A 19,997-nucleotide genomic window follows, 5' to 3' on the forward strand; every position below is an offset into this window, starting at 1 on the left:
TGATTTTATTTGATATTAGAATGGCTACTCCAGCTTGCTTCTTCTGACCATTTGCTTGGAAAGTTGTTTTCCAGCCTTTCACTCTGAGGTAGTGTCTGTCTTTGTCTCTGAGGTGTGTTTCCTGTAGGCAGCAGAATGCAGGGTCTTCGTTGCGTATCCAGTTTGTTAATCTATGTCTTTTTATTGGGGAGTTGAGGCCATTGATATTGAGAGATATTAAGGAATAGTGATTATTGCTTCCCGTTATATTCATATTTGATGTGAGGTTATGTTTGTGTGCTTTCATTCTCTTTGTTTTGTTGCCAAGACGATTAGTTTCTTGCTTCTTCTAGGGTATAGCTTGCCTCCTTATGTTGGGCTTTACCATTTATTATCCTTTGTAGTGCTGGATTTGTAGAAAGATATTGTGTAAATTTGGTTTTGTCATGGAATATCTTGGTTTCTCCATCAATGTTAATTGAGAGTTTTGCTGGATACAGTAATCTGGGCTGGCATTTGTGTTCTCTTAGGGTCTGTATAACATCAGTCCAGGATCTTCTGGCCTTCATAGTTTCTGGCGAGAAGTCTGGTGTGATTCTGATAGGTCTCCCTTTATATGTTACTTGACCTTTTTCCCTTACTGCTTTTAATATTCTTTCTTTATTTTGTGCGTTTGGTGTTTTGACAATTATGTGACGGGAGGTGTTTCTTTTCTGGTCCAATCTATTTGGAGTTCTGTAGGCTTCCTGTATGTCTATGGGTATCTCTTTTTTTAGGTTAGGGAAGTTTTCTTCTATGATTTTGTTGAAGATATTTACTGGTCCTTTGAGCTGGGAGTCTTCACTCTCTTCTATACCTATTATCCTTAGGTTTGATCTTCTCATTGAGTCCTGGATTTCCTGTATGTTTTGGACCAGTAGCTTTTTCCGCTTTACATTATCTTTGACAGTTGAGTCAATGATTTCTATGGAATCTTCTGCTCCTGAGATTCTCTCTTCCATCTCTTGTATTCTGTTGGTGAAGCTTGTATCTACAGCTCCTTGTCTCTTCTTTTGGTTTTCTATATCCAGGGTTGTTTCCATGTGTTCTTTCTTGATTGCTTCTATTTCCATTTTTAATTCCTTCAACTGTTTGATTGTGTTTTCCTGGAATTCTTTCAGGGATTTTTGCGATTCCTCTCTGTAGGCTTTTACTTGTTTATTAATGTTTTCCTGTGCTTCCCTAAGTGTGTTCAGGTCTTTCCTGAAGTCCTCCAGCATCATGATCAAATATGATTTTGAAACTAGATCTTGCTTTTCTGGTGTGTTTGGATATTCCATGTTTGTTTTGGTGGGAGAATTGGGCTCCGATGATGGCATGTAGTCTTGGTTTCTGTTGCTTGGGTTCCTGCGCTTGCCTCTCGCCATCAGATTATCTCTAGTGTTACTTTGTTCTGCTATTTCTGACAGTGGCTAGACTGTCCTATAAGCCTGTGTGTCAGGAGTGCTGTAGACCTGTTTTCCTCTCTTTCAGTCAGTTATGGGGACAGAGTGTTCTGCTTTCGGGCGTGTAGTTTTTCCTCTCTACAGGTCTTCAGCTGTTCCTGTGGGCCTGTGTCTTGAGTTCACCAGGCAGCTTTCTTGCAGCAGAAAATTTGGTCTTACCTTTGGTCCCGAGGCTCAGGTTTGCTCGTGGGGTGCTGTCCAGGGGCTCTCTGCAGCGGCAGCAACCAGGAAGACCTGTGCCGCCCCTTCCGGGAGCTTCAGTGCACCAGGGTTCCAGATGGTCTTTGGCTTTTTCCTCTGGCGTCCGAGATGTGTGTGCAGGGAGCAGTCTCTTCTGGTTTCCCAGGCCTGTCTGCCTCTCTGAAGGTTTAGCTCTCCCTCCCACGGGATTTGGGTGCAGAGAACTGTTTATCCGGTCTGTTTCCTTCAGGGTCCGGCGGTGTCTTCGGAAGGGGTCCTGCCGCTCCTGGGCCCTCCCCCACGGGAGCCCAGAGGCCTTATACAGTTTCCTCTTGGGCCAGGGATGTGGGCAGGGGTGAGCAGTGTTGGTGGTCTCTTCTGCTCTGCAGCCTCAGGAGTGCCCACCTGACCAGGCGGTTGGGTCTCTCTCTCACCGGGTCTGGGAGCAGAGAGCTGCTGCGGGCCGGGATCCGCGGGTGTGGGACTTCCGGTAAACACAGAACGTGCCCGGTTCTAGAGAAATTCTGCTTCCGTGTGTCCCAAGCTCACCAGGCAGCTTTCTTGCAGCAGAAAATTTGGTCTTACCTGTGGTCCCGAGGCTCAAGTTCGCTCGTGGGGTGCTGCTTTTCTCTGCTCTTACAGGCAGCTTCGTCCCTGTCATCTCAGGCAACCCACCCCAGTCTCAGCAGGGCAGCTATCTATGGGTGCAGACTCTGTAAAGGAACAAAGAGAAATGTGTTACTGTGACCCAGCCACCCATGCTTCTGCCATAGATTTTGTGTGCATGTGCCAGTGCTCTCTTACTGTTGCAGTCACAGTGCACATGGTGTGTGTATCCTGGTCACTTTCTGTTTCTATCTCAGGCTCACAGCTGGGCATGTGGCCGTACAGTGGCTGCCATTGTCAGTGTCTACTACCATTGCCCCTTGGTTGCAGGAGCAGTACACATGGTCCTGGCCATGCACCATGGCTGTGTGTTGCAGGGCAGAGTGTGCACCTTGCCGTGTGTGTGTGTGTGTGCGCGCGCGCGCGCACGCGCGGGCGTGTGTAGGGGTTTACCCCCTTTTCTCAATAAAACAGAGCATACAGATTTTGTACAGAATGTTCATTCATGCTTCAAGTACATTCTTTAGTCTTTGGTCTGCTCTGGGCCAAATGCCTGACATCTGGTCATCTCTGTGACTCTGGTGTCAGACTGGGTTTTGTCAGTTTGGAACAGTAAGGGGACAGGGGAGGGAATCTAGGGTCCTGACATGCCTGGCCTCATCATCTGGAAAGCCGCACATGGTCAATGCCACTGGCTCTGGGTCCTGCCCTCCCTCTGACTCCTTGCTTCTTCTCATGGTCATGACTCTGGGGACTGCTCAGTCCATGCACTCTTCTGTCTAAACTGCATCATCATTGATCTGTGACCTCTGTTCTGTACCCAGCCTGATGGCGCTTTCTTGTTCCACCCAGAACCATGATAGGTAAAAGTACAAAAAAAGCATTGTTTGAAATTCAGGCTAATTCAAGGCTTTAGTCTGGAATTCCCAGGGTACAGCAGTGCTCCTTGCTTGCTCCTTGACTTGTCCAGTTGTCTACCCATCTTCCCTTCTTCGGCCTCTTCCCTGCTTTTCTCCTCTCTCATCCAGAAACCATCCTACTAGTCTGTGCACTGGAGAGTGCATTGGGGAGTTCCTTACTTGGGTCCTGACAAGGGGTGCACAGACCTGGCCTGCTTTGTGCAGGTCACAATCAGAGTAGCTGCTCCTAGGCAGCTGGCGAGGACTGACAGTTGGCTCAGAGGAATGAGAGTTAGAGAGAGATCCTGGAAGCTGATGTCTAAGTGTACAGCACTTACCTCATTAGCCGGGGAGCCTCTCACTTTCAAGCATCAGACACAAGTGAAACTCTGGATTCTGTCTCCAGAGCTTTTCATATAGCTTTGGATTTTCCCATATTACTGGGTTGTCTGCAAGTTAGATAGTCGACTTACCCACTTGTGCCTCATTTGGAGGATGAAAGTCGTCTCTGCCACCACTTGAGTTTACCTCTCTATGCCTGGCAGCAAATTGAGAAACCTCACGAAAGCATGCTTACCACCTGGGAGACACTGACGTGCTGTTTTCTTTTCAGGCCTTGGCGGCACCTGTGTGAATGTAGGCTGTATCCCTAAGAAGCTGATGCATCAGGCAGCCCTCCTGGGGCATGCTCTGCAAGATGCGAGGAAATATGGCTGGGATTATAACCAGCAGGGTGAGCAGTGGGTGAGCCAGGGCGGGAGTACTCCAGAAGGACTGAGCCCACAACTCTGCATTGACTGTCTTGCACCCAGTCAGCATTCCTTAGGCACACCCACTCTGCCCACCAGCTGCAGAGGCTGTAGCTTGGCTGCTGTTCTAGGCCTTAGGCCTAGAGACCTAACTTGAGCAAGGCCAGACCCTCAGCAGAAGGTGGGAGGCAGTGATGGCCATTTTCAGACTTTTTTTTCAAGCGTGAAGAAAATAGAATGAAAGTTTGTTGTGGTGGTGTTGAATATTGGATAAGAATCTTGAGTCCCATTCCTGCTTGCTGTCTGGGCTCTGCCATGCAGGGTAATGACCACAGATCCTGTCCAGAAGCAGCACCAACTCTGCAGAGTGCCTGTGGGGGTGCCTGATGCCCCCCTGCAGCATCAGAGGAGCACCAAGAAAAGCTGTGAGGATGAAGTAATCCTCTGACCTCTGTTATGTTAGACACTCTTTCCCCTTTTTCTTTTTGAGGCAAGGGCTTGCTTACCATGTTCCCCTGGTGGGATTTGAACTCATAAACTCAAGTGGTAAGAGTACCTCTACCTCCTGAGTAGCTGTGACAATGGGCATGAACCACCATGCCCAGTTCAAGCTGTACCTTGAAAGCCACAAAGGAGGAGGACATTAGGGCCAGGAGCAGGTTGACCAAAACTGTAGATGTGAGACTATATGGTATATGGGGTGGGTAAAGATAGTAGAGGAAGTGAGCTCAGAGAGCTAAGCAGTTAGGTTTTACCTCAGAGGTGATGGGGGGTGGGGGAGGAGACCGCATGAAGCTCAGGCAGGAGAGAGGCAGGCCACAGCTTTGGAGTTCAGATCCTTCCTGAAACACTAAGACACAAGAAATGCCACCAGCCTGAACCAAGATGTCAAGGCCGAGAGTGGGAAGTGGATTTAGGGATGCTGAAGATGCAGATGTGACTGGATATGATGGGCAGCGAGACACAAGGGTGGAGGGTCTTCATAGTGGCTATATCAGAAGACTGTGGAGGTTTTAAAAATCATGAATGAGTCGTCTGTCTCCAGAGACCTTGATATAGATATGGCCTTCACCTGTCAACCGTATTATAGGTGATAGACAATTGTAGAGACAGCAGATTTACCCAGGGTGGAGGAGAGAGGCAGGCATCAGGTTGTGTGAAGGGCATGGGTGGTGGTTCACTGAAATAGACAGCACAGGTCGGCTCAGTAGCTGGTAGAGTTGAGGTGAGACTAGACCCATTTCACCAGGCAACTCACCGGAGAGCACTAGTGTAGGGTCTGGCAGTTGTAGATGGGATCAAGCCTCTCTGCCTGGTGGCTTGGTTTCAGGACTTCTGTATTGAAGAACGCGCTTTCTCCACGAATCCTTCTGTTGCTTCCTATTCCACTGAAAGCATCTGCCCAACATCCTAGGTTAGCTCTCTGGGGGGAAGGGTCACCTGGAGAGAGTGGGAACTGTGAAGCAGAGTCAGCCTGTGGTGATAAAGTAGGGACTGGGGAGATCCATAGATTGACAAGACTAGCAAACAGGAGGCTGGGATAGTTTAAGACTCAAGAAGAGTTGAGGCTAAAGTAACTACAGTACCAAGTGAATTTAAACACAAAACTGCAGCTTGTACAGGTAACTCAGGTGACAGGCATTAGTGTCTTAAAGGAATTTATATCACTTCTGAGGGCTCACAGTAGGTAAGAAGAGGGACCTTTGTCAGGGAAGTACAGCCACAACCCTAGGGTCTAATGGTGACCCAAAGGCATTTGATGGAAATCTCAGACCTACAGTGCTTTAAAGACTCTGTCAGCAAGGCTAACACAAGAAACTTTTTAGGATGAAGGGTGGGAAGCAAGGGTTTACTGAACAGCTTGGGTCTGTGTCACGTGTGAGTTGGAGCTGCCCAGTGCATGGCTGAAGTGCCCCAGGGCCACCTAGTGAGTGACCACAGTGCCCCAGAACACCTAGTGAGTGACCACAGTGCCCCGGAAAACCTAATGAGTGACCACAGTGCCCCAGAACACCTAGTGACCACAGTGCCCCAGAACACCTAGTGAGTGACCACGGTGCCCCAGAACACCTAGTGAGTGACCACAGTGCCCCGGAAAACCTAATGAGTGACCACAGTGCCCCAGAACACCTAGTGACCACAGTGCCCCAGAATACCTAGTGAGTGACCACAGTGCCCCAGAACACCTAGTGAGTGACCACAGTGCCCCAGGACCACCTAGTGAGTGGCCACAGTGCCCCGGAAAACCTAGTGAGTGACCACAGTGCCCCAGAACACCTAGTGAGTGACCACAGTGCCCCAGGGCCACCTAGTGAGTGACCACAGTGCCCCAGAGCCACCTAGTGAGTGACCACAGTGCCCCAGGACCACCTAGTGAGTGACCACAGTGCCCCAGGACTATCTAGTGAGTGACCACAGTGCCCCAGAACCACCTAGTGAGTGACCACAGTGCTCCAGAGCCACCTAGTGCATGTCCACAGTGCCCCAGAACCACCTAGTGAGTGACCACAGTGCCCCAGAGCACTAGTGAGTGACCACAGTGCCCCAGAGCCACCTAGTGAGTGACCACAGTGCCCCAGGGCCACCTAGTGAGTGACCACAGTGCCCCAGAACCACCTAGTGAGTGACCACAGTGCTCCAGAGCCACCTAGTGCATGTCCACAGTGCCCCAGAGCCACCTAGTGAGTGACCACAGTGTCCCAGAACCACCTAGTGAGTGACCACAGTGCCCCAGAACCACCTAGTGAGTGACCACAGTGCTCCAGAGCCACCTAGTGCATGTCCACAGTGCCCCAGAGCCACCTAGTGAGTGACCACAGTGTCCCAGAACCACCTAGTGAGTGACCACAGTGCCCCAGAACCACCTAGTGAGTGACCACAGTGCCCCAGAACCACCTAGTGAGTGACCACAGTGCCCCAGGACTATCTAGTGAGTGATCACAGTGCCCCAGAACCACCTAGTGAGTGACCACAGTGCCCCAGAGCACTAGTGAGTGACCACAGTGCCCCAGAGCCACCTAGTGAGTGACCACAGTGCCCCAGGACTATCTAGTGAGTGACCACAGTGCCCCAGAGCCACCTAGTGAGTGATCACAGTGCCCCAGAGCCACCTAGTGAGTGACCACAGTGTCCCAGAACCACCTAGTGAGTGACCACAGTGCCCCAGAACCACCTAGTGAGTGACCACAGTGCCCCAGAACCACCTAGTGAGTGACCACAGTGCCCCAGGACTATCTAGTGAGTGATCACAGTGCCCCAGAACCACCTAGTGAGTGACCACAGTGCCCCAGAGTACTAGTGAGTGACCACAGTGCCCCAGAGCCACCTAGTGAGTGACCACAGTGCCCCAGAGCCACCTAGTGAGTGACCACAGTGCCCCAGAACCACCTAGTGAGTGACCACAGTGCCCCAGGACTATCTAGTGAGTGACCACAGTGCCCCAGAGCCACCTAGTGAGTGACCACAGTGCCCCAGGACTGTCTAGTGAGTGACCACAGTGCCCCAGGGCCACCTAGTGAGTGACCACAGTGCCCCAGAGCCACCTAGTGAGTGATCACAGTGCCCCAGAGCCACCTAGTGAGTGACCACAGTGCCCCAGGACCACCTAGTGAGTGACCACAGTGCCCCAGAGCCACCTAGTGAGTGACCACAGTGCCCCAGAACCACCTAGTGAGTGACCACAGTGCCCCAGGACTATCTAGTGAGTGACCACAGTGCCCCAGAACCACCTAGTGAGTGACCACAGTGCCCCAGAGCACTAGTGAGTGACCACAGTGCCCCAGAACCACCTAGTGAGTGACCACAGTGCTCCAGAGCCACCTAGTGCATGTCCACAGTGCCCCAGAGCCACCTAGTGAGTGACCACAGTGTCCCAGAACCACCTAGTGAGTGACCACAGTGCCCCAGAACCACCTAGTGAGTGACCACAGTGCCCCAGAACCACCTAGTGAGTGACCACAGTGCCCCAGGACTATCTAGTGAGTGATCACAGTGCCCCAGAACCACCTAGTGAGTGACCACAGTGCCCCAGAGCACTAGTGAGTGACCACAGTGCCCCAGAGCCACCTAGTGAGTGACCACAGTGCCCCAGGACTATCTAGTGAGTGACCACAGTGCCCCAGAGCCACCTAGTGAGTGATCACAGTGCCCCAGAGCCACCTAGTGAGTGACCACAGTGTCCCAGAACCACCTAGTGAGTGACCACAGTGCCCCAGGACTATCTAGTGAGTGATCACAGTGCCCCAGAACCACCTAGTGAGTGACCACAGTGCCCCAGAGTACTAGTGAGTGACCACAGTGCCCCAGAGCCACCTAGTGAGTGACCACAGTGCCCCAGAGCCACCTAGTGAGTGACCACAGTGCCCCAGAACCACCTAGTGAGTGACCACAGTGCCCCAGGACTATCTAGTGAGTGACCACAGTGCCCCAGGACTATCTAGTGAGTGACCACAGTGCCCCAGGACTATCTAGTGAGTGACCACAGTGCCCCAGGACTATCTAGTGAGTGACCACAGTGCCCCAGGGCCACCCTGTGTTGTGGCTGTAATGCCTTTGGCCAGTGTAGGATGAAGTTGGACAGCAAAGAAAGGAACATGCTTGGAAAGGGTTAATGGAAAGGTCTAACATGATACAATTTATCTAGAGCATATAAAAGATTGAGCTTAGCAATATTAGAATTAATTAGTTCAGTTAGTGTGAAAATCACATTTCTTACTTGCCAGCCATAACAAGCTAAAAATATAGTGAAAAATGACAAAAATGACGAGATGCCTTGGAGCAGAGCTAGCGGTGTACATGGGAAGACTGTTAGTGCGCACCAAAAAGTACTGCGAATTAGAGGCCTTGTCTCAATATTATGAAGAGGCCATATCTCGAGATTATCTCATGACTATGCAGACCCAGCACAATCTGAGACCTTATTTTTTCCCTTCAAAGCTCAAAAGTGATCATTTTAAAGTTTACATTGAAAATAAACTTGTGAGACTGGCTGAGCTTTCTCAGAACAGCGGGTGAATTTTCTCATCCGGTTTGCTCTGACGGAACAGACACAGGGTGGAACAGAGCCAGGTCCTAGATTTGGCCAGTCAGTCTCCCGGGAAAGCTCAGGGGATCTGGGACTTGGTTACTCACGGGATAGGCAGGCTGATGCACAACCATGTTTGGGACCCTACTTTTAACAGTAAAGGTCATTTGGCTTGTGAAGAGAATGTATAGGACCCCTGTAGTCAAAGTTTTCCAGAGTGTTGGAACGGAAGACCTATAAGGGGTGGGATTTGCAAACATGTGCCACTGTGAAGAACTTCGCATCTGAGAGTATACAAAGACAATCTTCCAGCAAAATCCTAGAGCTCCCTTACCCTAGTGCCCTGGGGAGGCAGGCTCTCCATATTGACTGTACTGGAGAGGAGAGGGGCTTTCTCAGATGGGGGCTGGGGAGAGAGGGAGAGACAGGGGAAGAGAGGGGAGGGGGAGAAGGAGGAGGGGAAGAGAGAGTGAGGGGGAGAGAAAGAAAGGGAGGGAGGGGGCCATGTCCCTTGGTTGCTGGTTTGTTTCTGGACTCTCATCCAGTTATGACCAGATTCCCCAGGCAGGCCCTTATGTCTTATAAATGTGGAGCTACACAGAGGTGCGTATCCACTTGTAGGTCCAGCACTTGTAGACAAGATGTAGTCCCACCTAGAAGAGGCAGGGGTGGCAGAAAGGCCTAGCAGTTGGATCCTCGCCTTGTGTCAGGTAGAGCATTGTAAGACAAAAGGCAACTCTTGAGTTCAAACCTCATTTATTATAAAGAAATGTTAGGATCAGACTGTTGCTTTGTAGTAAAGAAGCAGGCTGTGGTTTCCGACAGGAAGGAGTGGCAGCAGGGTGGCGCCCTCTAATGTTACAGGTCTTGGGCAGCATCAGGAACAGGGAGGGATGGGGTATCTTGGAAGGCTTAGGAAGTGGGGATTCCCCATCCCTAGGCGAGATGAGTTTTGCAGTTTGCCAAGGCAGCTGCAGCAGCTCACAGCTCCTCAGACAGTTGTCACCTGCAGGTTCCGCAGCTCTGCCCCTTGTCATGAGCTCTGGTGGTTTCCATAGCCCTAACCTTGGCTTCAGGGCATGGCCTCTAGTTGTCTGCTCTATGCAGAGCAGCCCTGCCTCCTTTGCTGCCAAGGCCTCGATTGGCCCATAGCTCCCCTCTTCTGCAGCTTGACCCGCTGGCTGCCCTCCCCAGCCCCACCTCTGTTGCAGCTGGTATGGCAGTGGCTGTTCCATAGTCTGCTGTCCCTGCTGCTGGTTTGAGCTCAGCCTGCTGTACTAAAAATAAGGAAGACACCTTGAGATAAGTGTTTTCCTTGGCCTAATATTGCAACCCTAAGGGAGGTAGCACAGGAGAGGTTGCCCATATGCCCGCCCCAATCTGGTGAGTGAGAGGAAGAGTCTTATGTTCAGAGAAGGGGCATTACTACCACCAAAACAAACCTTCTATGCAAAGGAAGGTTTCTGTTTGCATCAACCATAGTCACATTATTGTCCCTTTTAGCACAAGGCACAGCAGTCTTTCTGCTGGGTCTGCAGAGGAAGAACTCCTACTCAGGCCTCAGGAAGTGGCTACAGAGTCACCAAGTGGTCACCAAGGCTCATGACAGCAGAGAATCTAGTGCAGACTGTTTGAATCAGCTCTGGATGGGGCTACACCTCCAGGAGCTCCAGCGGCTATGGGGGTTGTGCAGTTTCTTTAAGGTATCTGTAGAGTGTTCAGAATGGCTGGTGATGGCTAAAGGGTAGTCCTGCTGGCTGTTTGTCCTCTTGCTTAAGACAGCCAGGGCACAAGGGAACATCTTAACAGCTGCCAAGGAGAGAGTCAGGTCACCCATCTTCCAACCTTTTTGTTCATCTCTAGGAAGATAGACAGAAAACCCGAGCTTATGATGAATTTACCCTGTGATTTTAACAGTGTTGTACAGCGTTCTGCACCCGTCCATGCCCAGGGAGAAGGATTTCCGTGTCTGTCCCAGCCTGAGGACATCTTCCTATCCAAGGGGCTGGGAGAAGCACATGCCCCAGGGTGTAAGAAGGGCTTTTGGGAGGTGCTCCCTGTGACAGTGTGGCCTTCCCCTTGCATGGTGGGCATCACCATGTGGGATGTGCACCTCTCTGTGGCTTTCCCATTTTTCTTCTCAGAACTCTGTCTCTTCTCTCTCCCAAACTTTGTCATGCGAAGCTGAAAGGAGAAGAAGAAAGCAGAGCAGGTGCAGGGAAGACTAAGTCACACCATGATCTTGTCTTTGAAACAGTAGCATGGCTCATACGTGATCAATCTGCCTGGATGGGATGGTGCACACATAGCCCATGGAGGCAGGAGGGTCACAAGTTCAAGGCCAGCCTGGGCTGCAGAGAATGCCCTGTTTCAAAATGAAGGACACACCAGCAACAAAGCCTCACTGTATACTTTTATCCTGGTTATTTTCCAGTGAAGCACAACTGGGAGACCATGAGGGAAGCGATCCAGAACCACATTGGCTCCTTGAACTGGGGCTACAGGGTAACTCTTCGGGAGAAAGGCGTGACCTATGTCAACTCCTTCGGGGAGTTTGTGGAACTGCATAAAATAAAGGTACAATGTGGATTTGCTGGGTTCACTGTCTTCCTTTACTGTCATTGAATTTGGCCTTGCACTGAAATTAAAATTCCCTGTTGTAAATTAAGGACCACGCGGGCATGTCCTACTCACAATGTGTGGCCCCACGTGTGTGCTTTCACACCGCTGCTTGTTGGTTACATGTCGACGTTAAATCGTAGCATGTGCATTTTAAAGAACTTTTAATTTAAAGGTATTGTTTGCCTTTCATTTCATTGTTACTCAAAATATTTAAACAGCTTGAAGTGCAAAAGACTAAAAATAAGTATTTCAGCAGTGGGAAGCTTTTAGAACATGAAGACAACTTCCAGTCTGCAGTATTCATAGGGGCTGCTTAACATGGCTATGTATGTGATGCTTATATCCACTCGAGTCTCTGTGAGCAAGTGAGCTCGCTTGGATGACCACAGGAGGATTAAACTGGAGTTAGGAGACACAGCAGCCGCTGTCCTCAGTGCATCCCTGTGCCTTCAGATACGCGTCTGGATTGTTTTCTACTTTTCTTTGCAAACAGGATGAGGTAATCTTGGCAGGGTCTTAGATTGTTTTATACCCTCTGAGACCAGTGAGGACTGGTCAACTTGAAGTTGTTCCTTTGAACCGTCCACACTCTGTCGCTTGTTTCTCAGTCTGTCTGAGGCCTGACATTTGGCTGAGTTGCCCTGCCCTACCCAGCTTCTTCTGGGGACTCATCTTCTCCCGGGGCTCAAGTTCAGAGCTTCTTCTCTCCCATCCCACCCTCAATTGTCTGCTTCAGGACCATGAAGGAGCCCCTGACTCAAGCTGTAGCCTTCCAGCTGGCTGTGCCTCCACGTGCTTAAATGCCACTGTTGGTGTTGGAATTTCTTACCTGGAAATGTATTTCCTCGACCACTGTGCTATACAGTGTTGAGCTGTCTGCATTGCACCAGTCACATGGTGCTGCTGGCTCTGCATCCCCATCACAGCCGTTGATGCTGCTGTGAGTGTAGTGATGAGACCGTTTGCAAAAATGAATTTTCCTTCTTTCAAGGCAACCAATAAGAAAGGGCAGGAAACTTTTTACACCGCTTCGAAGTTTGTCATAGCAACAGGGGAAAGGCCGCGGTACTTGGGAATCCAGGGAGATAAAGAGTACTGTATTACCAGGTAAGAGACGGGACCATTTCAACTTTGCTGCACTGTGCATTTTAATGTTTCCATGTTATATGTTCCCTGTCACATATCATGGAGGATTTGCACTCATGACAGAAGTACACACAACACAAGAAACTGCAGTTAACACACTGAAGGGACGAGATGTAAGATGAGGCCGCTAGTGAGGTCACTGGTAGAACCTGCCCAGAAGCCATGCTGTTTCTAGGTAGCTGCCGGAAGGGGCCGAAGCAAGATGGAAACCGAGCTGTGAAGTGCATGGCCCAGGGTAGCAGTGAGCCCGCAGTCAAGAGCAGATGGCTCTTGTGGCTCTTTCTACACTGCAAGTCCACTCCAGTGTCCCCAGGTGTCAAGTTAGGGACTGTGATGCTACAGGAACTCAGACTATGGGGCAGGTGTGTGTCAAGGAAATACTTTTGTATCACACTGTTGTTTAGTTAAACATACCAAACCTACCACACATGCCACATACTACTCACACACTGTACACACCTGCACATACCTCACGCTACAGTGTCTCACACACTGTACACAGCCATACATACCCATACCACAGTATCTCATATACCAGTCACGTTAGCACAACCACATACACTACATACCATGTACTATCCATTTTCATACACTGTCTACATTCACACATACCATACACCATATACTACACACACCCCATATACTAGACACATACTAGATGCCCCTGCAAAACAAAATATTTTCTATTCTATTTTTTTAAAATTATTTATTTTTACGTGTATTTCTGTATACCACATGTGTACAGTGCCCGCAGAAGTCAGAAGAGGGCATCAGAAGCCCTGGAACTGGAGTTAACAGTTGGCTGTGAACCACTATATGGGTGCTGGGAGCTGAGCCCAGGTCCTCTGTAAGAACAGCCAGTGACTTTACCACTGAGCCTTCTTCCCAGGCCCTCTGTCTTCTTGTTCAGGAATTTGCTTGTAGATCTTATTTGACTTTGGACTCACTGGTCCATGTGTTCTCTACAGCCTTTCAGGCAGATCTGACTGGAAGCTTCCAGTGGCTGTTGTATTCTTTTGATGTTTCCACTGAGGCACCAAAATGCCATCAACAACAGATCAGCACACACAGAAACCCATTTCATGACTACCTTCTGCACTCTGTCCTCTTGTCTCTTACAGCGACGACCTGTTCTCTCTGCCATACTGCCCAGGGAACACATTAATCGTTGGCGCCTCGTATGTTGGTCTGGAGTGTGCAGGCTTTTTGGCTGGCTTGGGGCTAGATGTGACAGTCATGGTACGCTCTGTCCTTCTTCGTGGCTTTGATCAAGAAATGGCAGAGAAAGTGGGATCCTACCTGGAACAACAAGGCGTCAAGTTCCAAAGGAAATTCACCCCCATTTTGGTAAGTCTGGGCAGCTTGGACCATTTGCTGTCTTTCTTACTCTTTATAAAATTCCTCTTCCTAACCTAATTCATTTCATCAAATACATTGGTCCCCACACACATAGTGAGGAAAGTAACATATCTACCCCCAGGTTTACAACCCCTCCCCCACACCCCAGTCTCCCTTCTTCCCCCCTGACCTTTTCAAGGCTGCCCTGCCTTCAGTCTCCTGGCTGTCCTTCTGATTTCTCATGAGCTTTCGTCCTTAGACGAACCAGCTGTCCCTGCCTTTTGACTGGCTCACCACTGTTCCTTTTCCTTTAAAACATTCTCTACACCTACCTCTGTTTTTGCCTGTTTCACAGTCGGATGCTTCCTTCCAGTTTTTCTCTCCTTCGAAGCTGCTATTCAGGAAGCCCAGTGGTCACATCTGTGTCCATACATTATGGGTCCCTCTGCTGCTTGTAGTGACATGTCTTCTCTGCCTATCGAGTGCTTTCTGTTCTGGCTGGTGCAACCCTGCGTGTGCCTTCCCATCCAGTCTGCTCAGCCCGCAGATGCTGGCCTTTATTTGTTTCTGTCTGAATTTCTTCACTGGCCCTCACTGTTTATGAATGATCTGTAGCTTTAAGTTTTCTTTGAGTATTAATGGTACTCAGGTTAGCAGCTCTGTTGAGGTGTCTCTCCTGAACCCCTACACGCATTTTAGACACCACTGCTTGAGTCCTCATGAGTACTTCAACTCTAACAAGGTAACCTTTAAGCACCACATTCCCAACCTAGACCCTGCTAATCTTTCTGACTCATGCAGTAAGAGGAGCACTTACTTAATGAACCAATACCTGGAAGACTTCCTTTGTTCCTTTTTTATTTTTTGCTGCCTCTTGTTCAGTGAATCCTCCATTTAATTCTATCTGCAACATGGAGAATATGGATGTTTTCTTTGTCTGCTTAGTCTAGACAGCTCAAGTGATCCCAGATACACATGAGATCATCACACTGCAAGCACGCCTCTACATGCGTGTCCTTTGATCAGTTTGTTGTCTGCACGTTAGAGTCAGTACCTCATATGTCCTTACTAGGTTCAACAGTTGGAGAAAGGCTTACCCGGAAGATTGAAAGTCGTGGCTAAGTCCACTGAAGGACCAGAGACAGTAGAAGGGACATACAACACGGTGAGTGTGTGTGGTGAGTGTCCCTGAAGGGAGTAGACAAGACAAAGCCTTGACAAATGGCCCTAGGCTTAATGCTCCTAGCTCTTCGTAAGAGGAAACAAGTGTGGGGTGGGATGGGGAGGGGAGGCTGCAACCACACTCGTGTTCAGTGATGTGTAAAGAGTCTTGTGTGAAGTGTGTACATATGTGACTGTGCACAGAAAGCCCTGGAAGCTCACATTCAAACCACATTGATCTCTTGTTCTGAGAATCAGATATTTCTTGCATATATTTACTTGGAATTTTTATCATAATTTTCTTATCAAGTATATTTTATAAACAAAAAAAATCAATAGATCAAGTTTTTCTTTTCAAAGGCAAACAATTCCTGATTCTTGAACCAGCACGATTAGCCAGAGAGGCTGAGGTGCAGTGGGTCTCTTAGATACAGCTTTAATAGGAACTGTACTTTCTGTGCGCTCTCTATTCATGGGCATTATGGAGTTATCTAGACAGTAAACATGAATGTATGGGGGAGCAGGCAAGTGAGAAAGTGCATAAGCAAGCACAAGACCAACCTCTGCCTGCTGTGTTCAGTGGTCCAGGAAGATGATGAATCAGTCCAGGCTGTATCAGCAGTCACCCAGGCCTCCAGGAGATGAGAACCTATCATGGGTTTGTTCCTGGGAGCTGTGTGTGATGTGGTTACAAATGGTGTGTGTGTGTGTGTGTGTGTGTGTGTGTGTGTGTGTGTGTGTGTGTGTGTGTGTGTTTTACTATGCTGCTGCTGTACAAAAAGGCCAAATTTTGTGGGATTTTAAAATTATTTGTGTAGATCGTACCTGAAGCCCTTTCCTTATATTGTGTGAATTTCCTGTGCATACATTCATATTCTTCAGCAGTTAGTAGTTTAGTCTCCTCTCTGCTGTAATTCTGGTTAAGTTTTTTTTTTTTTTTTTTGGACTCAGACTGGAGACACCCAGGAAGAAGGAATCTCAACCCAGAGATCACTTCTCTCGGGCTGGTGTATGAGCAGGTCCTGGGGTGTTTTCCTGATTGGGCAGTGGCACCCCAGGCCGGCAGTCCTGGGCTGTGTAGGAAAGCAGGCTGAACATGAGCCAGGGAGCAGCTTCCTCCATGGCTCCTGCCTCTGCTCCTGCTTGAGGTCCTTCCCTGACTTCCCTGAGAGATGGTCTATGACCCGGAAGTGTAAATTGAAATAAACCCTTGCCTCCTCAAGTTGGTTGGTCGGTGTTTTATCACAGCTCTAGAAAGCCACCCAGGACAGCACACCAGCCAGGTTTATAAGTAGTGGTGACAGACAATGGGTGACTCTCTTGTTCTCTATAAGAAGAGGCAAGCTTGGGTGGCTTCTTATGAAAGAGCGATGCTCCCTCAGTGTGCCGTGGCCAATCAAGAACATTCTAGGTTTTGTTTGCCAGGTGGGTCTTTTTTTTCTCAGTTTATTTCTTCAATTAAAAATTAAGCACAGAGATTTCTCCAGTGTTTGAGAAACGTTGGGTCAGTGTCTTTCAAACCTGTCAAGGTGTTAAGTGATTTTTAAATTAGTTTTGAATTCTTGGTATCAACCCAGTTCAGCGATTTCAATTCAATTGTTTAGAATTTAAATTTCTATAATAATGCATCATGTTGGTGTATATATGTATGTGTAAGAGCTCATGTGTGGTGTGTATGCATATTTGTATGATTTGTGTGTGTGTGTGTGTGTGTGTGTGTGTGTGTGTGTGTGTGTATGTGTGTATGTAGGCATTTGTCAGCTTTTTTGAGTCAGTAACTCAATAAGTAGACATGGCTGGCTTTAAACTCACCATGTAGTTCAGGTCAGTCTCAAACTCATAGTGATCCTCCTGCCTCGGTCTCTTAAGTGCCAGAATAACTGTGGGTGTTGCCATGCCTGGCTTTGATTTATAATTGTCTTTTAAATTTTACACCTTAAACCTTTTAGGCTCACCTGACTGTTGAGGTCATTCTGGTTCATGAAAGACACTGATAGTGGTTTATTCTCTTATTTGTCTTCTGGTGACATTTATAGAATATTAGGATTGGATTTTATGTTTGGTGGAATTTACTGATGGAAACTTCTAGGATTAAATTCTCCAGGGAGATGTGTGAATGCAGGATTTTTTTGAAATAGTTTCTTTTGATTTATTATATCTTCTTTTAGGAACTAGTCCATTTCAGCTAAGATTTCCAACACATTGGAATACAGTTGCTTATATAGAACTTACAGTTGGATGGTCAGACCTATTGTACAGTTGGCCATTTTTAGCAAATGCATGTGCTGGCACAGGGCACACTCCCTTAAAGCAGTGGGACACGTCTGTGAGTCTAGAAAGCTCCATGCCCTTGCCAGTCCCCAGCCACCCCTGCTTGGTTCTGTCACCACAGATTAAATGTGTCCTGGATATCGCCCTATCATAGCGTGCTATTTGCTCTTCAGTGCCTGGCATGGTGTATCTAGGTGGCATGCTAGGGCCACTGGTGTTGTGTGTCTCTGTAACTGGGGCAGGAGAACGGGGTAGATACTGCATGACTGTGTGTGTGGTGTGGGCTTGTGGCAAGGCAGTACAGCAGGGCTGGAGCACACAGCAGGAGCAGTGAGTGAAAGGACTGAGCTCCCACAATCCCCTTGGAGGGCCCACTCCTAGTGACCTCACTTCCTCTCCATAGACCCCCACCTCTCAAAGGGTCCTCAGCTCCCAAGGGCACTACAGGCTGTGACCAACTTTTTAACACAAGAGCCTATGGAAGACATCCAAACCAAAGGAAGGGCATACCCATGTGACCTCATTTTACTTTAATCACCAAATCCCTCCAGATACTGCCACAGGATGAGATATTCTGGGCCAGTACAGAAACACGTATGTTTGGAGGTGACATAACTCATGGGCTTATGCAGGTTTAGTGGATGAAATTAGTGTGATGGTTACTGCTGGACAGAATCTCCTGGGAGGGGGACCTGTGGGCATACTTGGAAGATTATCTTAGGTTAACTGAGATGAAAAGATTTGTCCACTGTGAGCTGTGCCGTTCCCTGACTGGGACGGTGGCCCATGTAAGAGACTGAGCAGCCTCTGAGTCCATCACGGTCTGCTTCCTGATTGTGGATGGGATCTGACCAGTCGCTGCAAGATTGAGCAAGCTTGAAGCCTTGACTTCCCCCACCATGAACCGTGGCCAGAACCCTTTCTCCCCTAAGTTGCTTTGGTTGGGCTGTTTTATCACAGCCATAGAGAAGAAACTAAGATGGTGACTAAGCCATGTCTCAGAAAGAGTCCATCTAAGTTACCGATCCAGGCCACTCACAGTATTCCACTGTTTGTCTTTAATACCTCAGCATCTATAGTGGTGTCTCCCTTGTCCTTCTCATGGGGATAATTTATGCTTCTGGTCTCCTTTCTAAATGCAGGTTTTGTTAGCAATTGGTCGTGACTCCTGTACAAGGAAAATAGGGCTGGAGAAGATCGGGGTCAAAATCAATGAGAAGTAAGTGTAGGGTCATGGCACTGTTACTGCACATAACCCCATAAAAACTCTGCTAATTGCTAACACACAGCATTCTAATGCTTCATATTTCTCACCATAAGTATGATGCCAGCCAAGTATTATTACCTTAATCAGCCAATTAGGGATTCTTAGCACAGGCCTTAAAGAGCTTATGTGTTCAATAGCAATCTAAAAACATATTCATAGAAATATGTCCTCCCACTGTCTATGATTTAGAGTGGATTTTAGTGTCTTCGATCAGTCTGAAGCCCTGGGTGATCACTGGGGATGTGGAAGCTTCAGACCTGCAGGAAGCATGGTCTAAGCTGTCTTCTAGGTCACTGGACACCACAGTGCCCAGGCTGTGGTGCCACTTAGCAGTACAGCTCCTTAGTGACTGTGCTCTCCTTCTTACTTTACCAGGAATGGCAAAATACCAGTAAATGATGTGGAACAGACCAATGTGCCTCATGTTTATGCTATTGGGGACGTACTGGAGGGCAAACCAGAGCTCACACCTGTTGCCATACAGGCAGGCAAGCTGCTAGCTCGAAGACTCTTTGGGATCTCTTTAGAAAAGGTAAGTTTATTCCTGTTGTTGACCTGTTAGTCTATATGTGTGTTTGTGTGTTTCTCTATGTATCTGTGTATATATCTGTGTGCCTAGCTATGTATCTGTGTGTTTGTGCTTTGTGTGTTTATTATATGTGTGTATGTGTGAGTATATGTATGTGTCTCTCTGTCTTTGTGTGTGCCTGTTTGTGTGCATAAATATGTATATATTTCTCTGTGTGCGTCTGTGTGTACATCTCTTTGTGTATAATAAATATATTTTCTGTTTGAGTGAAAGTGTATAGGCATAGGCATCCTCCTTTCTTTCTTCCTTCCTTCCTTCCTTCCTTCCTTCCTTCCTTTCTTTCTTTCTTTCTTTCTTTCTTTCTTTCTTTCTTTCTTTCTTTGTGTATGTCTTGGTGTGTGATCTCTTTGTATGGTGTGTGTGTGTGTGTGTGTGTGTGTGTGTGTGTGTATGTATGTATGTATGAATGTGTGTGTCTGAAGTCTGGGTCTCACGGAAAACCAACTTCTTTCCATTTGACTACCCATTACAACTACTGCCCTTGCATTGTAGCCAATGAGTGTTATTTGTACTAGTTTTGATATCCTAATTTTGATCAAGATACTATCTCAGGGCCAGGGATGTAGCTCAGTGGTAGATAACATGCTGCCCTGTCAGTAGTCCTGGGGACCTGTGGCAGGGCTGGCAGATGCAGGGTGGTGGCTCTGCTTGTGTGATGTGCATCCCCACAGTACACATGGCAC

The 19,997-nt window shown here is 48.3% G+C and overlaps 1 protein-coding gene across 2 annotated transcripts in view; it reads left to right on the plus strand.

Annotated features, from left to right (window-relative positions):
• Txnrd3 (thioredoxin reductase 3) overlaps window positions 1-19,997 on the plus strand; it is a 39,946-nt gene that overhangs the window by 15,669 nt on the left and 4,280 nt on the right. For both annotated transcript variants that reach the window (NM_001106609.2, NM_001184712.1), the window contains exons 6-12: window positions 3,762-3,881; window positions 11,355-11,497; window positions 12,534-12,649; window positions 13,810-14,035; window positions 15,099-15,191; window positions 18,601-18,677; window positions 19,101-19,257. In NM_001106609.2, coding sequence (NP_001100079.2) covers window positions 3,762-3,881; window positions 11,355-11,497; window positions 12,534-12,649; window positions 13,810-14,035; window positions 15,099-15,191; window positions 18,601-18,677; window positions 19,101-19,257 — 932 coding nt within the window. The remainder of the gene's footprint in view (window positions 1-3,761; window positions 3,882-11,354; window positions 11,498-12,533; window positions 12,650-13,809; window positions 14,036-15,098; window positions 15,192-18,600; window positions 18,678-19,100; window positions 19,258-19,997) is intronic.

Source organism: Rattus norvegicus, chromosome 4 (assembly GCF_036323735.1).
Source record: "Rattus norvegicus strain BN/NHsdMcwi chromosome 4, GRCr8, whole genome shotgun sequence".
Taxonomy (NCBI): domain Eukaryota; kingdom Metazoa; phylum Chordata; class Mammalia; order Rodentia; family Muridae; genus Rattus; species Rattus norvegicus.